This window comes from Aulostomus chinensis, chromosome 13 (genome assembly GCF_037954235.1).
Source record: "Aulostomus chinensis isolate RoL2024-O1b breed Wild chromosome 13, RoL_Achi_v1.0, whole genome shotgun sequence".
In the NCBI taxonomy this organism is placed as follows: domain Eukaryota; kingdom Metazoa; phylum Chordata; class Actinopteri; order Syngnathiformes; family Aulostomidae; genus Aulostomus; species Aulostomus chinensis.
The window spans coordinates 11,133,686-11,154,490 of record NC_141332.1 but is presented as its reverse complement, the minus strand read 5'-3'; the positions used below and the strand labels follow the sequence as shown (position 1 = coordinate 11,154,490).

The following is a 20,805-nucleotide window of genomic DNA, read 5'->3' as shown; positions in this document are numbered from 1 at the left end:
ACCGCATAATGTCACCAACTTTATTGTGAGAGATTTATAGCCGAGTGGAGTCCAGTTGGTTTATACTCTGCAGCCAATAGTTATAACATAAAACAACATAAATAAATTGCTTGACTGCAAAGTAGCTTAAATTTGAAATGTCTGGCTGACTAAAAAATATTCAAAATTACTACTTTTTTTTCCATCTGCCACTAATGCCGGGTCAACAGATTACATTTTTGGTAATGTACCTTACATACTTGCCAAATCATGGAGAGTAGACTCAAACAGTATATACAGTAAGCATCACTGTATATCTACATACAGGTGTCAATACAACCCTGATAATACCCATCCCTAATGCACATTTGTTTTGCTGTGGAAAGGGTGTTAAATTCTCTCTATGAAGGTTGGTGCTCAAAACCATTAAATTTGATTTCACAAAGTGTGCAGCAACCCTGCTTTGTTGTCTTCATTTTACACTCACTGTCTCTCTTCTGTCACTGTCCTTTCTGATATGAACACCTGCAGTGATAGGCAGAATGTTTCTTTGTTCCTGTTCCTTTTTGCCTGCATTCTTGCCTCTCATCCTTTTTACATTGAGTGTATTTTGTACCATCTCCCCTGACATCCTGTTGCTATTAGGCTTAGGATGCTCAATAATAGAATTTTTTTTCAACAGGTGATGAGCTGCTCATCAGAATGATACAATGTATTAAAAAGATGCTTGCAGTCAGCAATCCCACATATATGTGCAGTTTAATGAAATGCAATGATTTTTTTTTTTGGCACGGGATTCAAATCCCCTACATCAGACTACCAATCTAAAAACAATCATCCAGGAAAAAAAGCTGAATGTGATGCTCACAAATTACATAATTTTTTCAGTGATCTGTAAAAAGCCCATTGTGTTGATATCTGGTGATGAATATGTTTGAACAGTTTGGCTGCTGGAGGAAATCCCACCTCAGCTAGCTTCTTGACTGGCGCACTTGCAGCATGAGATGATATTCACTCACTTCAGTCATGTTTTCCAGCACATTTTCCAGATGCTTGGATGTCAGCACCAAAACTACGATAGACCCTCTGATGACAAAATTTACTTCACACGTACACTTGCCTACTCACAAACATGGAAAGTATAACACTTGTTCATGCATACCCTAACAGTAGAGAAACTTCTGTCTAGGAGACTAGAGAAGTGAAATGTCAAATTGGCTTTCGAATGGAGATGCCAATGGTTGTATTACATGACCTTTATTTACCTCTTATTTTGCTGCGATACATTTTTTGAAACAATGTCATCCCAATAAAATGAAAATATATTTTAGATTTGGAGTGTAGTGAACTAGGAGACAATGCAGTGGAAACTGGGGCTACTTTGCCCATTGTTTCAACAGTAGAGGAAGGTGTAAGAAGACCAAATGTGAGGCCAGTGTGAAAACAGTTCAATTTATCTAGCTGTAATTTCATCTAAATGCATAATTAAAACAAATTACTCTCCAATGTAACAGGGAAAAGATTTAGTGTCCCCAAGGCTTTTTGTATATTTACAACCTCCATAAAACACTGGTCTGTCAGTAACAGCCTGTCAGGCAACAGTTCCCAGACTTGGCCCTTGATCTTTTGCTGGTGAATTCTACGGTTTGCGATTGGCTTTTCTGGCAGGGTGAAGAGATGCACCATATTTAACTGGGACAAGAAAGGCCATGGTTGCCCAAATGGACGTTTTGTGTTACTGCGGCTAAAGTCAAAATTTCTGCATTTTCTTGATTATATCGAATTAATGACGATAACTCATGAAAGACTTCATTCTTTTTTGCTGTGCAGTCCGAGGCATAATGTATAAAGCTTCAGTTCCTGTTAAGTCCATGGTCCCCATGAGATTGCTTAATTCCTCATAATATCTTTTTTGTGTTCACATGGTAAATGTGATGCTGCTAAACAGTCCTCCTATGGACAGAAGAAAGAAAACACGTCTTATTTATAAAGGAAATCTGTGACTGTTTGATACAACCTATTACCTTTTTAGTTTTGTTCAATTAAGTATCTTAACTGTGCATAAAAATTCAGTAACTTAATTTTAATGACCATTTTATCAGCTGGTATTTGCCTGTCTGGCCATGTCTTTATATTCATTCTCATTCTTTAAAGGGGCAAATTGTATTTTTCCCACTTGTGGCACTAATTTGCTTTATATTTCACTCTACAAATTAATAGAGGGCAGCTTTATACCTAAAAGTCAGGGTGTTAAACCCTTTGAGAAATTCTTAAATTCAGAGATTTGGTTGGTGACAAAAAAAAATGAGTACACTGTGACTGAAATTTGTTTACACTGTAAGTCTGGTCATCTCTCACTGTTACACTTTATGCAGGGACTTCTGTACGGCCCAGTCTCCCCAGTACTGCCATGTGAAGAGCTTGGGAGTGTTCCCTCTGTTACAACCACTGTACAACTTGTCATTATCGCCAGGTGATGAGCCTCGGAGAGATATTGGAGTCAAGCTGCAGCTCCTTCTTTATATAATGACTTGTCTTCTCTTTAAGGAGAAATGTTGTATGAGGAGCGGGGAAGGACATGTGCTTGCTTGTTAGGGCTAAAATCATCCCCTTACTAAAGATTCATTAAAAAATTTTCAGATATGATCATGATTTATTTTGTTTTTGAAACCCAGAACCTCTCGTGTTAAAACTCAGTTTTTGATTTAGTAGTCATTCATGTCAGCTGACACCATTTTTTTTTTTTTGTACTGTCAGAAAATACTAATGAGTAAGAAGAAAATGTTTGCATTATTTACTGTTGGCTTACCAGCTCGTGGCCCGCTTAGTTTCTTGCTATACGTAAAAAAGTGTATTATATTGTGAAGCACATAAACAAGAATGACCTTTTTTGGTATATTGTTTCATCAGATGCATGAATAAATGTTTTTGAAAGGGCAGTAAGGTAGTTTGAAGAACGTATTGCACAAAGCTGCAATAGTGGGGGGAAAAAAAAAGCCCTGAGCCTATTCTCGAGTAACTTGCAACTCTTGTCTATTCATTAGATAAATTGAAATCAGTCTGCCAAGTACAACCGGGCAGGAGGTCTTCATTTACAGTATTGCAGTAATAGGCATTTAAGTTATCTTTCCAGTTTCTCATTTCTTTTCCCTCCTGCTTGTATACAATAAAATATAGCTAGCAGCATAAATCGTGTTGCTGCAATTTCCTCAAGTTAAGGAGGATTTCTCACTCATAGACACTGTTCTGTACACTCATCACATGCACATGTAATGGCCTGACAACTAACAGGTTCTTTGCGAGTGCAAGTAAATTTTCTGTGTGCAGCTCTACAGTTGCATGATGGAAACAGTCAACAGTCACCACAAATATGAATGAGAAACACTGTGCAGTTCACCAGTTGCTACTGCCAAATAGCTGTGAAAAGTCTGGGGGCTGTTAAAGGCTGTGAAATATTCATATATGTTTGTCATTGTCTATTGGCTTTGAATTTCAATTCACAATTTGGGTTTTGGATTGGAGGCCCCAATGACTAACTGCCCATTTGGAGTAGAGGGATAGTTCCTAGTTGGCTGGTGTTAAAGCTGAGCCAATGTACTGAGTGAGTGAGTGAGCTACTGGCCCAATTCATGGTTGAAATGCTGTCAGGCGTTAAGTGTCCTCTGCTGATTTAGCTTTGCACTGTAATATCATTGTCGGACTCACAATGAACAGTAAATAGAAAAGGATCAAAATAAATGCAGCAGAACCAGAGAATTTTTTTTATTCCACATTCTTCTTTCTTGTCAAAACCTTGGATCGAGATGCTCTAACTCTGCTGCCAACAGTTTGTTTTGAAATCAAGTGTTTCTGCCTCAAGCAGATATGAGAAGCCAGCTAGGAAGGTCTAATTCCAATTCTTCTTTCTGTCTTTCTTTTTAAACCAGCGTGCTGCCCCACCAGCATGTACATCAAATGACATAAATTGAGGACATAGTTCTTTATGAACAGTTTCCTCTGAAGCCACAAATGTTTTAATGGATGATGAAATAGATTGATAGATATGATATGACATCTTTGGCTATTTAAAAAAATCAAGAAATTATATATATATATATATATATATATAATTTTTTTTTTTTTAAGGTTGACTTCCCCTTTAACTTGCATGTGTAGACTTGGCAGGTTGAGTCAGGCTGCTGCTGCTATAAAGGTTTTTAGGTGTGTGTTGGTTTTTTTTTCTCCTTATCGTGCATAATCCCTTGCACATGCCTTTACACTACCTGTTAAGATAGTCCTAGCTGTATTAGCAAAATGCATGGATGGCTTTCAATTCTCTTCAATAGTTTTACTCTCAAATTCTTGTGAACCTCCCATTAATTATACATAGAATATGTATCTGAATCTTCACTTTAACGTGACTAATTTCATATTTATAGTATCCTATTAAGGATCCACATTTGGGCATTACATGTATCGCTCACACTTCAAAATATTGTTGGCGAATTTTCTTGTGACACTGATATGTGTTTGTAGCTTATTGAGCACACAATGCTCATGTTAGCTTGTAAAGCAACTTTCAGGTACTCGAGCCTCGCTTGGAATTCTCTTAACAGAAATCATGTCCCTTACCTATTGCCAGGCCCTCAGAGATGCGCTCGCTCTTACTAACGTCGTTTAACAGTTACACAACTAATATTAGTCCAGATCAACAGGCACAATCTCAATGCCAGTCATGAAGGATGTCACATCAGAACCCAGAGTCTGTGTGACCTCACATTTAAAAAAAGAAAAAAAAAGTGTCTGCTCCTTTTCCCCTGGATTGGCAAAGTCAGTTTTTTTGACTTCACATTTTGTTACAAAAGTGTAGCACTCTGCCAATCGTCAAATCAACAGGTTGGAATGTAGCAGTGAAGATGCAGCAGCTGCTCATCAAAACTACATAATGCTGTTTGAATTGGATGACATGAAGAGGACTCAAATCTGGGTGTTTTTCATGACAAATCACACGTGAGGGTTTGGAAGACTAAGGCCAAATGGACAAGACTTTTTTTCACAGTGCTGTGTTTTTGTCTTTGGCTTGTCATCTTCATTTAAACCTGTGGCAACAAAAGTATTGTTTTCTTAATGATGTTTTAATATTCCATTTCCATTGTCTGAATATTGAGACTGATATGAGTGTTTTTAAATTATTCTGCTGTCGTTGCAGCATAGCTGTAGAGTCACCTTTTCTGGAACAATATATAGTTGAAAAGTTACACTGTGGCCATTCATATATCCACACTTATAAAATGCTAGGCTGGAGATATATCTTAGGAAATTCTTAAGTGTCTAAAACTGTGACATTGAGGAATTTTTTAGAATTGTCTGACAAGACATGCCTGGATCTGCAAAAAGCTAAGTCTTTGCAGGCACTTTGAACCATTTCCACACTGTAAAACATGTTTAGCTGTATTCCTAAACCATAAGTAATCTTTCCTTCCTTTCCCCATTTGTATTTTTAAAGTCAACATTTTATGTCATTGTCAAATGTTTACATTATATTGAATTTACAGATGAGAAAGTGCTTCAGCGTGTAGCATTATGAAGCATTTCTTTCTTCGCATTTCAAACTTTGCTCTTATGGTAGTCGTGAGCAGCAAGTTGCCCAGTTAATCATTTTATCAAGCCAAATTATGAAACTGATAGCTAGAGGTTTTGATTGGTCTTTGGATAGAAGTAATCACCTGATTAGGTGGGTGTGTGGAGTGTGAAATGGAAATAAGTGACAAAAAATATACAACTTGTAATAAATGGTAAAAGAACCAATCGTTTCAATCATCTATTGAAGCTTGAAGGACATTAGCCTTTCATATGTGGTAGAATATCTGCAAGAACCCTGTAGAGTAGGCTTTTATGCGCTTCCAATCCTTTTTAAATGTCCACGTTCAGAATTGTAAGAACTCTGCTTCATTTTGTATTGTCAACCCCCTTGTTGACCCTTGTTCAATGTAAGAAAATATTTGTAGTAATGTAAAGGGCCTCAAGTAGTAAATATGTAGAAGTATTTTCCCATGACTGAATCAGAATACGCGTTTTTAAAACAATTACATTTCCTTGTAAACATGCAACTCTACTGCTTTACATATCGTCACAGCCTTAAGATAACCGCCGAAGTCATTTTTTCATGTTTTTCAGAAAACAAAAAACTGGACACAAAATATCATAAGGAGTTGATTGAGGCAAAAAAAGTCAAAAAATGACTCGGACATTTATTATAAGAAGGTGGCGATATGCAACATGGTAGAATATTAATTTGATTTAGTTTTCTTGGTTAATATGCTAATGAATTATACATGGAACCAAAATGTAATGAAAGACCAAACCAAGTTGTGAGCATCCGTCAGGTAGCAAACACTGTAAATTATAATCATTTTATTTAAAAAATATATTTTCGGGGGGATTTTTTTTTTTTTGTTAAGTTTGGCACATCTTATCCACTATACAGATATGAAATTGTACATATTACAATACAAAAGGAACATGGAAAGAGAAAAGCATTCTTTTTGCACAGAGAGGTTAGGTAAGAGAGGGGATCTGCTCACTTTTCTTTTTTATTTTAGGCAGGGTGGGGACCAGGGCCAGAGGATGACAAGAGGAAACAAAAACAGTTTACAAAGTGCAGAGGGATGCATATTTCTACAAATTTTGTGGATTTTTCAGTCACTTAATACAACCATAGTCTTAAACAGTGAGATGTCAAATGATTGACCAAACCTTTTAGGAATGCCATATACACCCCCATTCTAGCTGTTATCAAAAGAGGTCTCTCCATGTTTGCTGAATTACATTAAACATAGTCAACTGAATATTCAACTGAATTTTGACTTTTGAACATGCAAGACAGATAAGCAGGGCAGTAGTAAAAGCAGTGCGAAGCTGGGAGAGAACAAAGGCAGAAACAAAGTGGATTGGCTAGACATAAGAAATCAGTATGATCAATGTATGCACTTGTATTTCCTTTTAATTCAAACGTGAAGTGTAACAGTTTTTGGTGTTCACAAACACTCTCAGAAGTTAATGTAGACATCCTATGGATGGGCATGTGCTGAGAAACATTGACACACAGGCATTCATTTGGAAGTTCAAAGTCAAAAGTTGAGCGGCTCTATGGAGAGACAAAGCCACAAAAGATCCCTCCTCACTACCTCTTGTCTGAGTTTGACTTGGTTTAACATGGTCGTGAAACTGAACCATTGGGACTATTCTGTGTTTTACTGGAATATTTCGCTTTTGCAACATTAAATAGCTCATCAGTAGATTGTTGGCTTCGAATGAACACTGCAGAGACGGTTACTCTCCCAGTGTTAGTCAGCATTAATCATTACCTTTTTAAACACCTCTCCATGTTCTGAAAGATGTACATTTGTTTTGATAAAACTAAGATATAACCTCTTATTCACTCCTTCCCACTGTCCCACCAGTTCTCAATCTCTCCTTCTCCCTGCCCCCACCACCAAACTGAGCACAAAGAAGTGCGGAGCTGCAGCAGCAGCTTTAGTCTGATGCTAATGCACATCCTCTCCCTCCTGCATACAAATGTGTTCTGACCCAGGCTTGCTGTTTGCTTATCACTGGATCTCCATTTGCTTTCAGGCTATTGACCACAGTTTAACTTGACACTTATGACTGCTAAGTGCTAACAGCGGAACTGTCATTATATTATTTACCATTGGATTGTAAAGGAGAACTAGTGTCTCTTAACAGGAAATGTGAGTGGTTTTTTTTTGTTTGTTTTTTTGTTTTTTTTAAAGGAAAAATAATTTTTCGTGATCTGGAGGATGATTCAAATGGAATCATATTTGAAGGGCTGAACAAGCTAAATGTTGCTGGATCACTGGTGTGGGTGACAGAATATTAGATTCTTTTTGCCTGGCCTTAATTGGTTCAATCTTGGGGCTGTCAGTCCTGATTAGTGTGTAAGCAGTAAAGAGCCTGGGCTACTGGGAAAGGTTTTATTTTCAGAATGAAATGGTCCCCTATCTGTTATTTGCGCTGTTCATTACCCTTTCACTTGCTATCCTTGCACAAGCTCGTCTGTATATTGATCGAGGAATATAATGGCAAATCAGCAAACTGTACTTAAAAGATGAAGCTGTTGAAAATGTTATTGTCACTTTAAGTATAGCTTGGGGTTGGGTGAAAACTTAGACAGGTTGTTACTTATTTAAAATCAGATAATGCTGTTTCTTTGTCTTGTTATTGTTATTATCCATGTTGTTTGTTTTAGGGTGGGTGGGCTTGAAGCACGACCATGCATTGAACTGTTTAGTTTTTGATTTAACAGCTCAACGTAAAATGTAGATTTACATTTTTGAGCTAAGATCTGCTTCAATAAATAATTTTCAAATGTATATATTTGAAAATAACTTCACCATTTATGCAGACTTATTTATTTTGGTTTCATTTGAATCAGAGCACAATTCTAATTGCACTTCTACATAGAATACATTTTGGAAGAAACCCCAAATTCCAAACCAAAAAAACAGGCTGTATTTGCATGTGGACTTCATTAATATCATAAATGGGAAAACACTGACATCCGTTACTTCTGATGGAAGGATATAGACATGCTAAATTGACACATGCCTGATTTGGCAGGTCATGTCATTCATCTATACTGAATAGAAACTCCTCAAGAGAAGAGGCATTTTATTTGTAACATTATAAAAATAAAAACATTTTAAAGTTATAATTACCCATTTGAATTTGTTCTAAATGACATTTCTCGCAAAATAATGTAACTACAAAACAATAACTTTCTGGTAAACTCATTCAATTTGTTTATCCCAGTGATGGTTGTTTTACAGTGCCCATGGTGCAGTTTGAAAGACAATTTTAATTTTTTTTTCCCCAAAAGAAATTAGGCTGAACCACATTTCTCCACTAAATATGTTCTGTCAGCGGAGGGCCATTTGGCGAAGGATTTCCTCTGTGCTGCAGAATAAAGAGACAATGTGGAGACAAATCTCACAGTTTACAATTTTCTTGTTTAAAATGATTGCCCCTGCCTGATACGAACAACCTTGCATTCATAGAAAAATAAATTTGTGACTATCTCTACATCATCCCTAAACTGTCGTGGTCACCTCCGTCATTGAAGCAGTCTGCACTGCTCACATATTCTCAGATCTTGCCTGTAGAAATTATGCTTTGTACATTAACTGGAAAAAAAATCAAAAAGCAAACCCTGTTTCATCTGAAATGGTTAAATGGCAAACCATATGCTCAAGGAATAAATAGGAGTTCACACTTCACACTCTTTGTAAGGCAGTTGCTGACACTTGCACTGCCCATAACCGTTGATGATCACGAGTGCTCCTTCTTCATGGCTGGGCTCATACTCATTATAGGGTACCTGTGTAGCTAGATCTGCCATAGGCTGCCGCTGCTGGGTCCTCATCTGTCTGCGGTTCTGGATAGCCGAACAGTGACGTATTCGGCGAAGGGTAGGAGGACAGCACTTCCGTGAGATATACACAACGAAAATGATGAAAAAGAATGAAAATAGAAGGGCCATAGTTCCCATGATAACCCTATGAGTCATTAGCGTGTTGTCCATAATGGAGAACTCATCTGTTACAGCTGCCTCTTCCTTTGCAGTGGTAGTTGCTTGAGCAGTGCTTGGTGTTTGTGTTGTGGTTGTTGTGGTGGTGACTGTGGTAAAGCTCCCAAAATCCTCTGCATAGTCCTGCGTGGGGGTTGGCTGCATTATTCCGAACAAGGAGCTTGTGATCTCTGCAGCTGGAGTAGCGTCTGTGGTTGCGCTAACTGTCTGAACAACGGGTGCTGAAAAATTCTGGCAAAGCTGGAATCCATAAACAGCATCAAGTATCTCCTCACCTTGGGCATATTCAGGACTATGGCAGAGAATGGAATGTTCCCACCTTCCCTTAAAGGTGCTTAGCCAAGTGGCTAGAGAGCAAATCCTTTTGGTACATTCCCAAAGGTTGCTAGACAGCCCAATGGTACTCAGAGACTGCCACATATCCAAGACTTGGGGATCCAGACTGCTTAGTTTGTTGTTATCCAACAGCAAAATCTTTAAATTTGGTAGCGTTTGAAATACATCAGGTGTTAGGACACGAATTTCATTTCCTGTAAGGTCCAGCTTCTCTAAAGTGGCCCAGGTCCACTCCATGCCACATGTTAGGTTGTTGATCTTATTCCATTGCAGATACAGAAACTGGAGGCCAACAAGGCGAGGGAAATGGGCCAAGTTTATCTTTGTCAGCTGATTGTGCTCCAAGTGGAGCTCTTTAAGCTTAATGAGCCCAGCAAATCCATTTCGAGCCAGACTTCGTAGCCGGTTGCTGCTTAGGCCCAGATATTCCAGGCTGCGACAGTCCCAGAATGCCCGAACAGGTGTAGTGCGAAGTAAATTGGAGCGGAGGTGGAGTATTTGGAGCTTCCTCAGTCCGTGAAAGAGTTCCGGTTCCAGTGCGGTCATCTGATTGAAGGAAAGGTCCAGAATCTGGAGATTGATGAGGTGGATGAAGGTTGTGTTGGGCAACTTGGTGATACGATTGGAGCTCAGATTGAGATCCTTCAGCTTGTAGAGCCCTTGAAAGGCATCCTCTTGAACGGTGGTAATCTGGTTGTGGTCTAGATGTAGCCAGGTGAGCTGACTAAAGCCATAGAATTGATCGGGGCTGAGCTCAGTGATGCTGTTGTGACGTAGTGACAGCCCCAGGGCCCCTTTGTCCACACCATCTGGGGGTGCCTGAAGCCCCTGGGTGTCGCAGTAGAACTGCAGGTCCTCACAGCGACATTTTTGAGGGCAGGTTGTGCACGATGCAGGAGGCAGCAGGCACAGTAGGAGCATGCTGATCATACAAAGACACAGAGCCGTTGGTGCAGGTCCCACCAATGGCCACCTTGAATGGAAACCTGGGTGGGTTCAAAGATAACAAAATGAACTATGGGGTGGGAAAGCTGACCTCTGCAGAGCTCTTATTACCAATTAGTGGGAGAAATTGGGCTTCTGTGCATTCTGAATCATCTCTATACTTGCACTGTTTTAGATATTTCACACAGACGTCTGTCATTTTATGTAAACATGTTTTCATATTTGAGCTTAGGTTTTCTAAAGCTCTAATAGAATAATGCTTTGAGATTATGTTTGATGCTCTGTTGCTACTCAACTCCTTTTTTTTTAAATTTAGCTCATTTTGTTCAAGGAGCTCTGCTGCTTGGTTTTCTTTTTGCAATTTATTCTCTTTCATTTAGTTGGTGGCTCAGATGTCATTTGAAATATTTGTGGGGGGGTTTAAACAATTTTCCCCCCTGTTGACTTTTTCATCATTGCAGAGGTCATGTGTTCGTATTAATTTAGTCATAAGTCTTACTTGCCAATTTATTAGTAGCCCCTGTTAAACTATTGCAGTATAATACAATAACTCTGATATAAATTTCCCCTTAATTAACATTAAAATCCCTTTTTTTTTCTAATGGTGTCTGATAGTTTATTTGAATGGTCATCATGGAGGTATTTTGTATTGCTATCAGACTGTTCTATTTTATATCAACCAGTGTTCCTAATATATTTTGTCACTCATAACTTGTAGAAATTGAAAGGACACAATATTAGGCACACCTTTCAGTTAAACCAAATGCATGTCAGTGGCATTGCAAATTACAACCTTCAGAATGACCATTCAAGTGAATCAACACCTCTCTCAAATATCTTGAGGGGAGGATTATTGCACAGCTGCTCTACTGCGTTAGTTTTTTTTTCGAGGTGTTCTTAATAGATTGGATGGTGAGGCTATGTCAGTGAAGAAGGAAAATGAAGGACATTTGCAGTACATAGGCTTGGCTACAGAGCTTTTAATTCTCTGCCCCTCAAAGCTCTTACTAGTATTCCCTATTCATCTCCAGACTTGCCTTATAAAGGAGACTAACTTACCCATTCTTTTGTGCACATCGGAAGCTGCATTCAACTGTCCTTTTCCGCAGACTTTTGGAGCAACCACATGGAAGAAAAATCCAAAGGGAAAAAACCCTTTTGGTTAAGCACAAAAGGAATCAGCCTCTTTGGAAATAAAGGAATTCTGAGCCCACCCAAATGAAACAAAATAGGAAATTCCATGTCCCAAGATGATGATTATTCCTGTTATCTTCCTCCGAGTTCTAGAAAATCCAAAAAGCTCAAACACAGGGTTGAATCTTTCCCTTCTTTCGATGAATCCTTGAATACTATATTGATATATATTGAAGTTGATCAGTTGCATTCACAGCGACTCCGATGAAAAGAGCCCCCCCTCTCCTTTTTTTCTTTTTCTTTTTTTTACCCTTTTGTTTCCCTTCCACCGCAATGATGTCAGCTCAGACGGTTAATTGAAGATCAAGTGTTCCTCTTTCATGGCTGTGGTCTTCCAACCCTAACTTGTTGATGGCAGCCAGAGATCCCGCTTCTGACGCCGGCTCAGTCTCGGCACAGCCTCTGCAGAGCTGTGAGCAGAGCCCTCATCTGCTTGCTGAGACGCAGGGAAAGAGAAAAAAGCAGAGCAGGGAGTCAGGGATGTTATTCTGTGCTTTTTGTTGCAGCCACTCACTGCTACAGAGTGGTGGCAGCCTGGCGTCGATCATCACTTCTGTTTCTCTCTCTCTTTTTCTCTCTCCCACACACACAAACACCCTCTCGTTCTCTTGCTCAGTCACTTGCTCTCAGCCTCATACACACTGCTTGTGCACCTCAGTCTTCCTCCACCTCCCTCTGCAACCCCCCTGCCCTCCCCCCTTCCCTCCCACTGGCTCGTCACCATCAGAATATTGATATCTTGAACGTGTTGCAGCAGCTTGCAGTTGAAATTAACCACAGCTGTAAATCTTAACCTCGCCTCATCATTGTTCTGGATGAATTGTATATGACTGTGTACTATAGACATAAACCAAATACAACCAAGTAAAATTTACTTTTTAATGTGTGGCTTTAGACAACAAACATGAGGAAAGGTGAGCAAAGGTGTGCTGCACTTCCCAGTCTCTGTATAGGGGTATACTATATGAGTGCTAACGTAGGATGTCTAGCTCCTATCCATAATTTACATATCCTGAGTGCAGTCCTTTTAATTTTTGAGCACTAGCATGTGATATGTGATGGTAAAATTAAGGTGGAAATGAACAAATAGTAGACAAGGCTGAAACTTAATGCTGTCAGCATTTTTATATTGAACTGGATTTGATTTATTTACAGTATTATATTTCAAAGGAATACAATGTACTTTTCCTTAATTATTTAATGTGAGTTGAGATGGGTGTGAGTTCTTGCTATGAACAAAATTTCAAACATCCCAGGACCAAATATAGAATGTATTGCATACAGATCTTTTGCATGCAATCGTGTGTTATCCTTTTTTTTCAGTAGCATTTATTTAACCATGACATGATCTTTCTACACTCTACCTTGTCCATCCATCCATTTTCTTCTGCTTATCCTGTTAAGGATTTGGGGGGGGGCTGGAGCCTATCCCAGCAGCCTTTGGCGAGAGGCAGGGTTCATCCTGGACAGGTCAACAGTCCATCACAGGGCCAACACATAGAGACAGACAACCATTCACACTCACAGCCACAACTACGGTCAATTTAGAGTATCAATCAGCCTCGTCCTCTCTTGATGTCTTTGGACTGTGAGAGGAAGCTGGAGTACCAGAGAGAACCCACACAGGAACAGGGAGAACATGCAGACTCCACACAGAAAAGCCTGGGGCTCAAACCTGGAACCTTCTAGCTGTGAGGCAACAGTGCTAATCACTGCACTGTGCTGCCCTCACTCTTCTGTGTTATATATTTGATTAACTTACTCAGTTATTTATTATTTGTCCATTATGGATTTTTTCCCTTTAACTCCTTAATGGATTTGATTTCAGTTGTTTTCTTATACAGTACAAAAGTTGTGTCTTGTGTTGACTTTCCAGGTCACTTGACCAGCTTTCTCCTCAGTCTGGAACCCCTGTGTACAATTTGAAAGAGGAAAACACAGGATAACAAATCTTGAATCTCAAGAGGAATGATGGACGCTCCTGTTTTTGACTTGTGCTTGCTGTCAGTATGAAACTTCGGACATTTAAAAAGATCATTTTACACGTGGGGCATATTTTATTTTTATTGGATTTCTCCATAATCCAGCGGACTAGTGGTTTGGTAGAAAAGGGATGTTCTTAAATCTGTCCTAAAGGAGATGGATAGAGACTCACTTGAGAATCATAAAAGATACTGCAGAGAAACTGCCTCCATAATAAGCACCTGAAGAAGTGCTTTAGAACCCTCTGGTGTGGAAATGAAATATAGGCTAGGCATGAATGAAATAGGATTGAGAGTTGGGGCAGACCAGGCCAAAGCCCCACCACAATACGGCATCCAACCAGCAAAATTCTCTGGATTAGTGCCATAGGAACTCCCTTCCCTTTAAGTATGTACATAACCCCCCAGTAGGCAGAGGGCAGTGGGGGATGGGACAGGTCAGTGCCGCAACCATCCAAGGGGTTGTGTTGTAGTTGATTTGAGCTCATAAAGAGGTTGAAAAGCCCAGAACCCTGTTGGCGCTTTGCCCTCTCTTTTCTGTTTCATCTAATGTCCCTCTAACTTTATTATTCTTCCATCCTGTCTCCCCTTCACTCTTTTTCTCTCTGTCGCTCCCATCCTTCCTTAAAGTTTTAGATTTTCAACTTCCACTTGAGCAATTCGCAGAATGTGACTGAACATCTCTCTGCTCTCAGTGGGGAGCAGTGGTTAGGGCTTTGACGACTGCCTAACACTTAGCTGTCACTGCTGCCAGTGATTTTGAAATGCTCCTGTGCATCATTTCAACTGATTGTAGGATTGTTTAGAGTAGTTATGTAGTTTCACTGTGGCTTACACCCCTTTTTACTTGCATGTTTTTAAAATCCTGTATGAAAACTGATTGATCCATTTCCCATTGCCAGTAAAGTTGTTCTTATTCTGGTACATAACATTCAACATCATGTATACAGTCAACACAAAAGAAGTGACAGGTGTCTGAAAATTTGTCTTTTGGTAGAGTCGAAAGCAGGATGGAAGGCAGAGATGGTGTTTCGGTCGTTACTATTTTATATCTTTTGCTCACTTTTATTTGTCAAACCTGACACGACTGAAAGCTGTTGGAGCATTGCTTGAATGCAGACCAGCTGCATTTGTGGCCAAGATGCCAAAAATTTGTGCAACTTGCCTGTGAAGGCAACAAACTTTCATTACCTTTATGATATTTGTATTTTTGGTGGAGACCATTTGTATGTAGGGGTGGTGACAAATGACTGCAGACACTAGGCAGGATCTGTACATGTATATGATACGACTCGCATGAAAAATACTAGCCATTTCCATTAGCTTATTGCATAATGCCAGGAGAATTTGTCCTCTTGGTCTGCATTTCCTGTCAGACTTTGGATTACTTTGAGATGTGGTTGATTCAGTAATATGTTAATTGAACAACAGATTACAATGCACTAATTCCACTGTCAATTTTATTTCTCAGGCTGGAAGGAAAGACAGGAGTGATGCCCTGAACACAGCCATTGACAGGATGACAAAGAAAACAAGAGACCTTCGCAGACAGGTTTGTTAAAGTTTTACATGGGAAGGGGGGTTTGTTATTTTCTTGTGTGACAATATATACCATCAGTTTTTTGAATACCACAGTCTTTTGAAACCTGTTGGCCCAGGTCTTCTCTCCGCCCTCTTGGAACTAGTTCATTCTGATTTGGACACCGTTAAGATGCTTGAAACTGTTGTGTGTTCAACTGTATCTGTCAGCAGATCTTTGCATTTGAATGCAGAGTACTTTGGCAAGTAGGGCCACGTCTTGAGCTCTGATACTTAAAGGAGCTGACAAAAATGGCTTCAATATTGTTGACTGTCATTTAAATTGTAGTGCTTGTGAAGTAAATCCCAACTTTGCTCTTGTTGAAACGGAACTGAATCAGTATCAAAAATATTGATCATTCAAGGACTGGTATCAGAAATGAACATCTCTAAATGATGACCAACCTTCTATGTGAAATTTTTAGACTGGGTGGATTGTTTGTTTGTTTGTTTTTGTAGGCAGCATAGTGGGTACCAACCATGTTTTTGCAGGATTTGGTTCCATTAAGGTTAACAGTCTGTGTGGAGAGCAATAGATTTAAAATACTATTTCAATTTTTATTTATTCATTTTTTGTTTCTTTTTAAATGCATTGTTTTCACCTGCAGTTTTTCATCAAGGTTGATTTCAAACATTTCAATTAGATTTTGAAATACCAGGGTTGCTAAATGCTTGACCTCGAGTGTGTTGGCGTGTGTGTATACATTCATTTTTAGAAAATATTTTGTATTGTTTTCTACTTTTTTACATTTTTTTTGTAATTTCTTGTACAGATACAGTGCTGGCTTGGCTGGTATCTGTCTTGTATGTGGAAAGAATTTTTAAACTATGTAGTTAGGTTATTAAACTGCGTAATCTGGAGATGTATTAACATTGCCTTTTTGCTTATTTATTTATGTTTTGCTTCACAGCTGCGTAAAGCTGTAATGGACCATGTCTCTGACTCCTTCCTGGAAACCAATGTTCCCCTCCTGGTCCTGATTGAAGCTGCCAAGAATGGCAACGAGAAAGAAGTCAAGGAATATGCACAGGTGTTCCGTGAGCATGCCAACAAGCTGATCGAGGTAAATGTTGTGTTGACATTTTTCACAGTCAACCCCTGATGTCACCCAAATACAGAACATTACTATTTTTCCTCTCGATCCCATCCGTTATGGACAGCTTTGCTTTGCTTATAGAAAAAGTCAGACTTCATCCAGCTTCTGCCTTTGTTTTTGGCTGTTTCTCAGACATTCCTCTGCAATAGCACTTTAGGATTACTTTGCCTCAAACAGCAATCTGGGATTGTTTTCTCCTAATGATCCCCAAAGCCATAAACATTTAACAAGTTTTCAGTTGCTTTATCTTGTTCTTTCTTTAGATCTCTCCCTCCCACATTTTATAACAAAATTTTGAAAATTGAAGTTGATGCCAGTTGCATTGTGATGCTATTGAGTGGACATATGACAAATTGCTATGTGACTTTGTAGCAACAAATCCAGTTTTTAAGTGTAACTGAAGGAATGAAACAACCACAATTCAAGGATAAGTGCTACCTCTAGGAAAATGATATCCCTGCTGCAATAGGTTGATGTACTACCCCTTACTTACCAACATTATTTATGTGTTTTAGTGATACTTAGAAAGATAAATGTCTGATAAGGATCTCACTGTGGCTGCTTTCTTGCCTTGACAGAGGAGCATTTGATTTGAAGCGCTGCTTAATGAATGCAGATGCAAGGGCAAAGTGATGACTCTGGATAGGCAACAAGCTAACTGGAACATTTGTTGTCCTCATTAGCGGTCTTCCGTTCAATTTCTTGAATGCCTGTGTCAGAGCATCAAATGCTGACATTTGAAAGGGACTTCTCCCCGTGGGCAGATGACCATGAGTGTAGCTGGATCGGTTGGTCCAGTGTGAGCAGGGCAGTATTATCACTCACTGGGGAAGCCACTGAAGCATCAGAGGGAAAAGGGGACCACATTGGGGAGTAGACCTTTAAGCTGTTCCTGAAGGCCTTGGCATTAGAGCATGACATGAATGGGTTACTGTTATAATACTGCTACTACTTATGATATCATTTAGACAGGCAACAGGAAACAGAAAGGAGAGCTTTGGTTTAAAATTACACATACTGTCGATTACAGTAGTTTTTTTTAACATTAAGAATAATGTATGAGCATGGAAAATGGCAGTGCTGTGCATTATCAATCTAAGCATGGAGTAAGCTCTGCACTGTGGAAAAAAAACATTCACACAGTTAATACTCTGTTATATCATACATGCACAAAGTGGTGTAGTAGTTTTTCAATCAAGGCACACCTCTGAATGCCAAATCTGAGGTTTAGCAGCTTCAATTTATATATTGAGACATCCAAAGGAACATGTCTTGCGAATCCAGATAAGTTGTAACTGAAAAGAGGACAGATAAATCATGTCCTTGCACATTCTAATTAAGAGAACACAGATTTTATTGCAGACAGTAGTGGAGTAAACACAAATTAAAACCAGAATTAATTTGGAATGAAATGAGAACTGTCGCTACCTGTCTTGAGATGTCAAAAACCCTTTGAGAGGAGAGAGTGATGGTTGTAGAGCTTTTGGCTTCTCATCACACAGCACAGTGAATACGTTGTAACTGTAGCATGTCTCCCTATTCAGAGGTTGGAACAGCAAAGTGCCACCACTAAATCTGAAGCTCTTTTCATATGGCATCATCAGTTGTGCAAGTGTAGGCTGCCCTAAGGCAAAAGATCCATTAGTTCACACACATTTGTTTGAACGCAACGTTATGACTGACCCACATTCATTTGTCAGGCACGTTCAACATATTCTCTACTCATGTTTATTTAGAACATTATTTCTTTGAAGTACAGAAATTATATCATAAACTTATTTTCAGGTTTTACTTGGAATTTCTTTTACCAATTGTGTCCAACCTCGCAGTGTCAAAAGCATGTGATGCGATGCCTTCAAGATTATTTGACCTGATTCCAGCCTTTTGTCTTGTTACCTTGTGTTGTGTGTAAGAACATTATTAAAATCAATCTTCAGTCCATCAATGACTTATTTACATAGTTGATAATGTTTTAAGGTTGTGTGTAAATCTGACAAAATGTAAACGAAACACTGAAAAAATATAAATGCACTGTTTTTTTTGCAGCAATTATCTAATTGTTCATGCAACACCAGCTCTAAAGATCTTATTCCTCTCATATTTTGAAAACAAACCTATTTTTGTAATGAGGATTGGATTTCTTTGTTGCTAAGATTTCTTGCACAGGTACAGAATATGAAGATGTTCTCCATGTTGAGAGATGTAAATATTTAAATTGGTGCTCCATTTAGTTTAAATGGTTGAAAACGCACAATGCAAATACCAGAGAGCTCTGTCACTATTGCACTTACTATACTCAAAAGTCCATTTTGCCTAACTGGCTTTGTTTGACAATACGATGGACAGAATGTTGTGATTTTGCAGCTGTGAGGAGCTTATCAGACTGTCCTTTGAAGCAGGCATACAAATAAAACAGAAGTATAATCTGTAGTTTGAATACAAATTTACATGAGATCTGACACATAGCATGATTCATTGAATCTGTTGTTGATGCATCATGCAGGAATGATTAGGCAATTTCTTCTTGTAAAAAAAAAAAATGATGTCCTCTGTTTAATTGGCAAAATATGTAGACAGACACTCAGTGCCATAAAATTCATATATATATAATTACAATAATTGTGTTTGATATTCATAGATTATTAACTTTAAGAGAAGACTAAACAGATTGCTGCACACATTCACTCGGACTTGAGGATGGTAGCAATTCCATTTTGGTGGTCCAAGGTCAGTGGTCTCTGTGCACAAATTAAGTTCTTGTGCATCACTCATTCAAAGAATTTACACAAAGTTTGATACAAATGTCAAATGATGTGAAATGATCACGTTATAACATTTCATGTCCTAAATGTGTCCTGACACATGGATATAAACTCCCACTGTATTGTTAGGTGGAGGCATTTGTGAGTGTGAAATGGGAATTGATGTTTGCTGTAGGTTTGCAAAGTGGCTGTTAATCGTATCAATTGATTGTTAAATGACAAGTGTGACTTTAAAACAAATGTATTTTAATATATATTTGCATAGTAACTTGACTTGATATGACTTGAATTCCCTAATTTGGCTCCCTCCAGTCCTTTTATGCTGAAATGGCTAATTTCCCGAGTGGTATATTCTGTGAAACATCATCGAAGTAACAACAAAGGTTTTTCCATAAACTGACAGTGTTTCTTTCTCAAACCACTCTCTCACCCTCCCCTCAGGTTACTGAAATCTCTCCCCATAGTCCCTGCATGTGTTTGCATAGTGATGTAGGATATGTTTATATCGATGTTTCACTGCTTCACCAGTGCTCTGGAATAAGTGCTTCTCATCAGCAAAATTGCTCAGGAGTTTAGCGGTGCCGGTGTGCATCTTCTTGTAGGATTGAGGAGACTGAGAAGTCTGGCTTTCACTCTGACACAGTCAGTGATGCATTTCCCCACCAGTGCTCAGTTTTAATAGAAAATTCATTTTTATTTATTTATAATTTTTTGTATAACCTGTGTATTTCCTCTCATTTCTATGGATTTATTATAGCTTTGTTGATAGCAGCTTCATTAGATAGCTCTGAGGACCTGGTAAGATGACTAGAATCCAGCAAGGCAAGTGAGTTTGGCAACCATGCGTTGTTGGCAAATTTGTTTTTAAAATTATTGCCCCAGCTATTCTTGACATATATTCAATGAGGGAAGTTTCTAATGCTTGATAAGCGAGATTTAACCCCAACATTGTGAAGCTGTTGAAGCTACTCATGAACAGGCCTTTAGTCCTAACATCTACATATCACTGTAAAGCTAAGAGTTTTGTCAGCAGTCAATACGATCATTTTCCCACTTCTCTCACTTTTTGACAAAATTGAATTAGGGAGTTATCTTAGAACAGTCATTGCCAAAACTAGAGCCAGGTTGTGAAGAAACCTTCAGGTCTCTGTGTCTGCTCCTGTGCAATCGAGAGTTAATTTGGCCTGTGTAATTTATTACATTTCAGCACATTTCTGTCCTTTGGATAATCCCGCTTTGGCACAGTTCCTCATATCCCAGGCATTCTGTTTCTGCATTGTTGCCAACACATCCCAACCAACAAATTTCAGTCTCTGACCTATATTTTCTTGTGGATGCATAATGTT

General features: G+C 38.8%; 2 protein-coding genes across 5 annotated transcripts in view; one reads left to right on the top strand and one right to left on the bottom strand.

The window, feature by feature from the left end:
* Positions 1–20,805, top strand: part of ctnna1 (catenin (cadherin-associated protein), alpha 1) — a 77,210-nt gene that overhangs the window by 28,129 nt on the left and 28,276 nt on the right. For all 4 annotated transcript variants that reach the window (XM_086223155.1, XM_086223154.1, XM_086223153.1 and 1 more), the window contains 2 exons: positions 15,494–15,574; positions 16,512–16,664. In XM_086223155.1, the coding sequence (XP_086079281.1) occupies positions 15,494–15,574; positions 16,512–16,664 (234 nt within the window). The remainder of the gene's footprint in view (positions 1–15,493; positions 15,575–16,511; positions 16,665–20,805) is intronic.
* lrrtm2 (leucine rich repeat transmembrane neuronal 2) lies at positions 6,201–11,924 on the bottom strand. The gene is made up of 2 exons (XM_086223151.1): positions 11,906–11,924; positions 6,201–10,887 (listed from the first exon to the last, which is right to left on the bottom strand). The coding sequence occupies exons 1-2, from the start codon at positions 11,907–11,909 to the stop codon at positions 9,245–9,247; spliced, it is 1,647 nt and encodes a 548-aa protein (XP_086079277.1). The 5' UTR covers positions 11,910–11,924; the 3' UTR covers positions 6,201–9,244.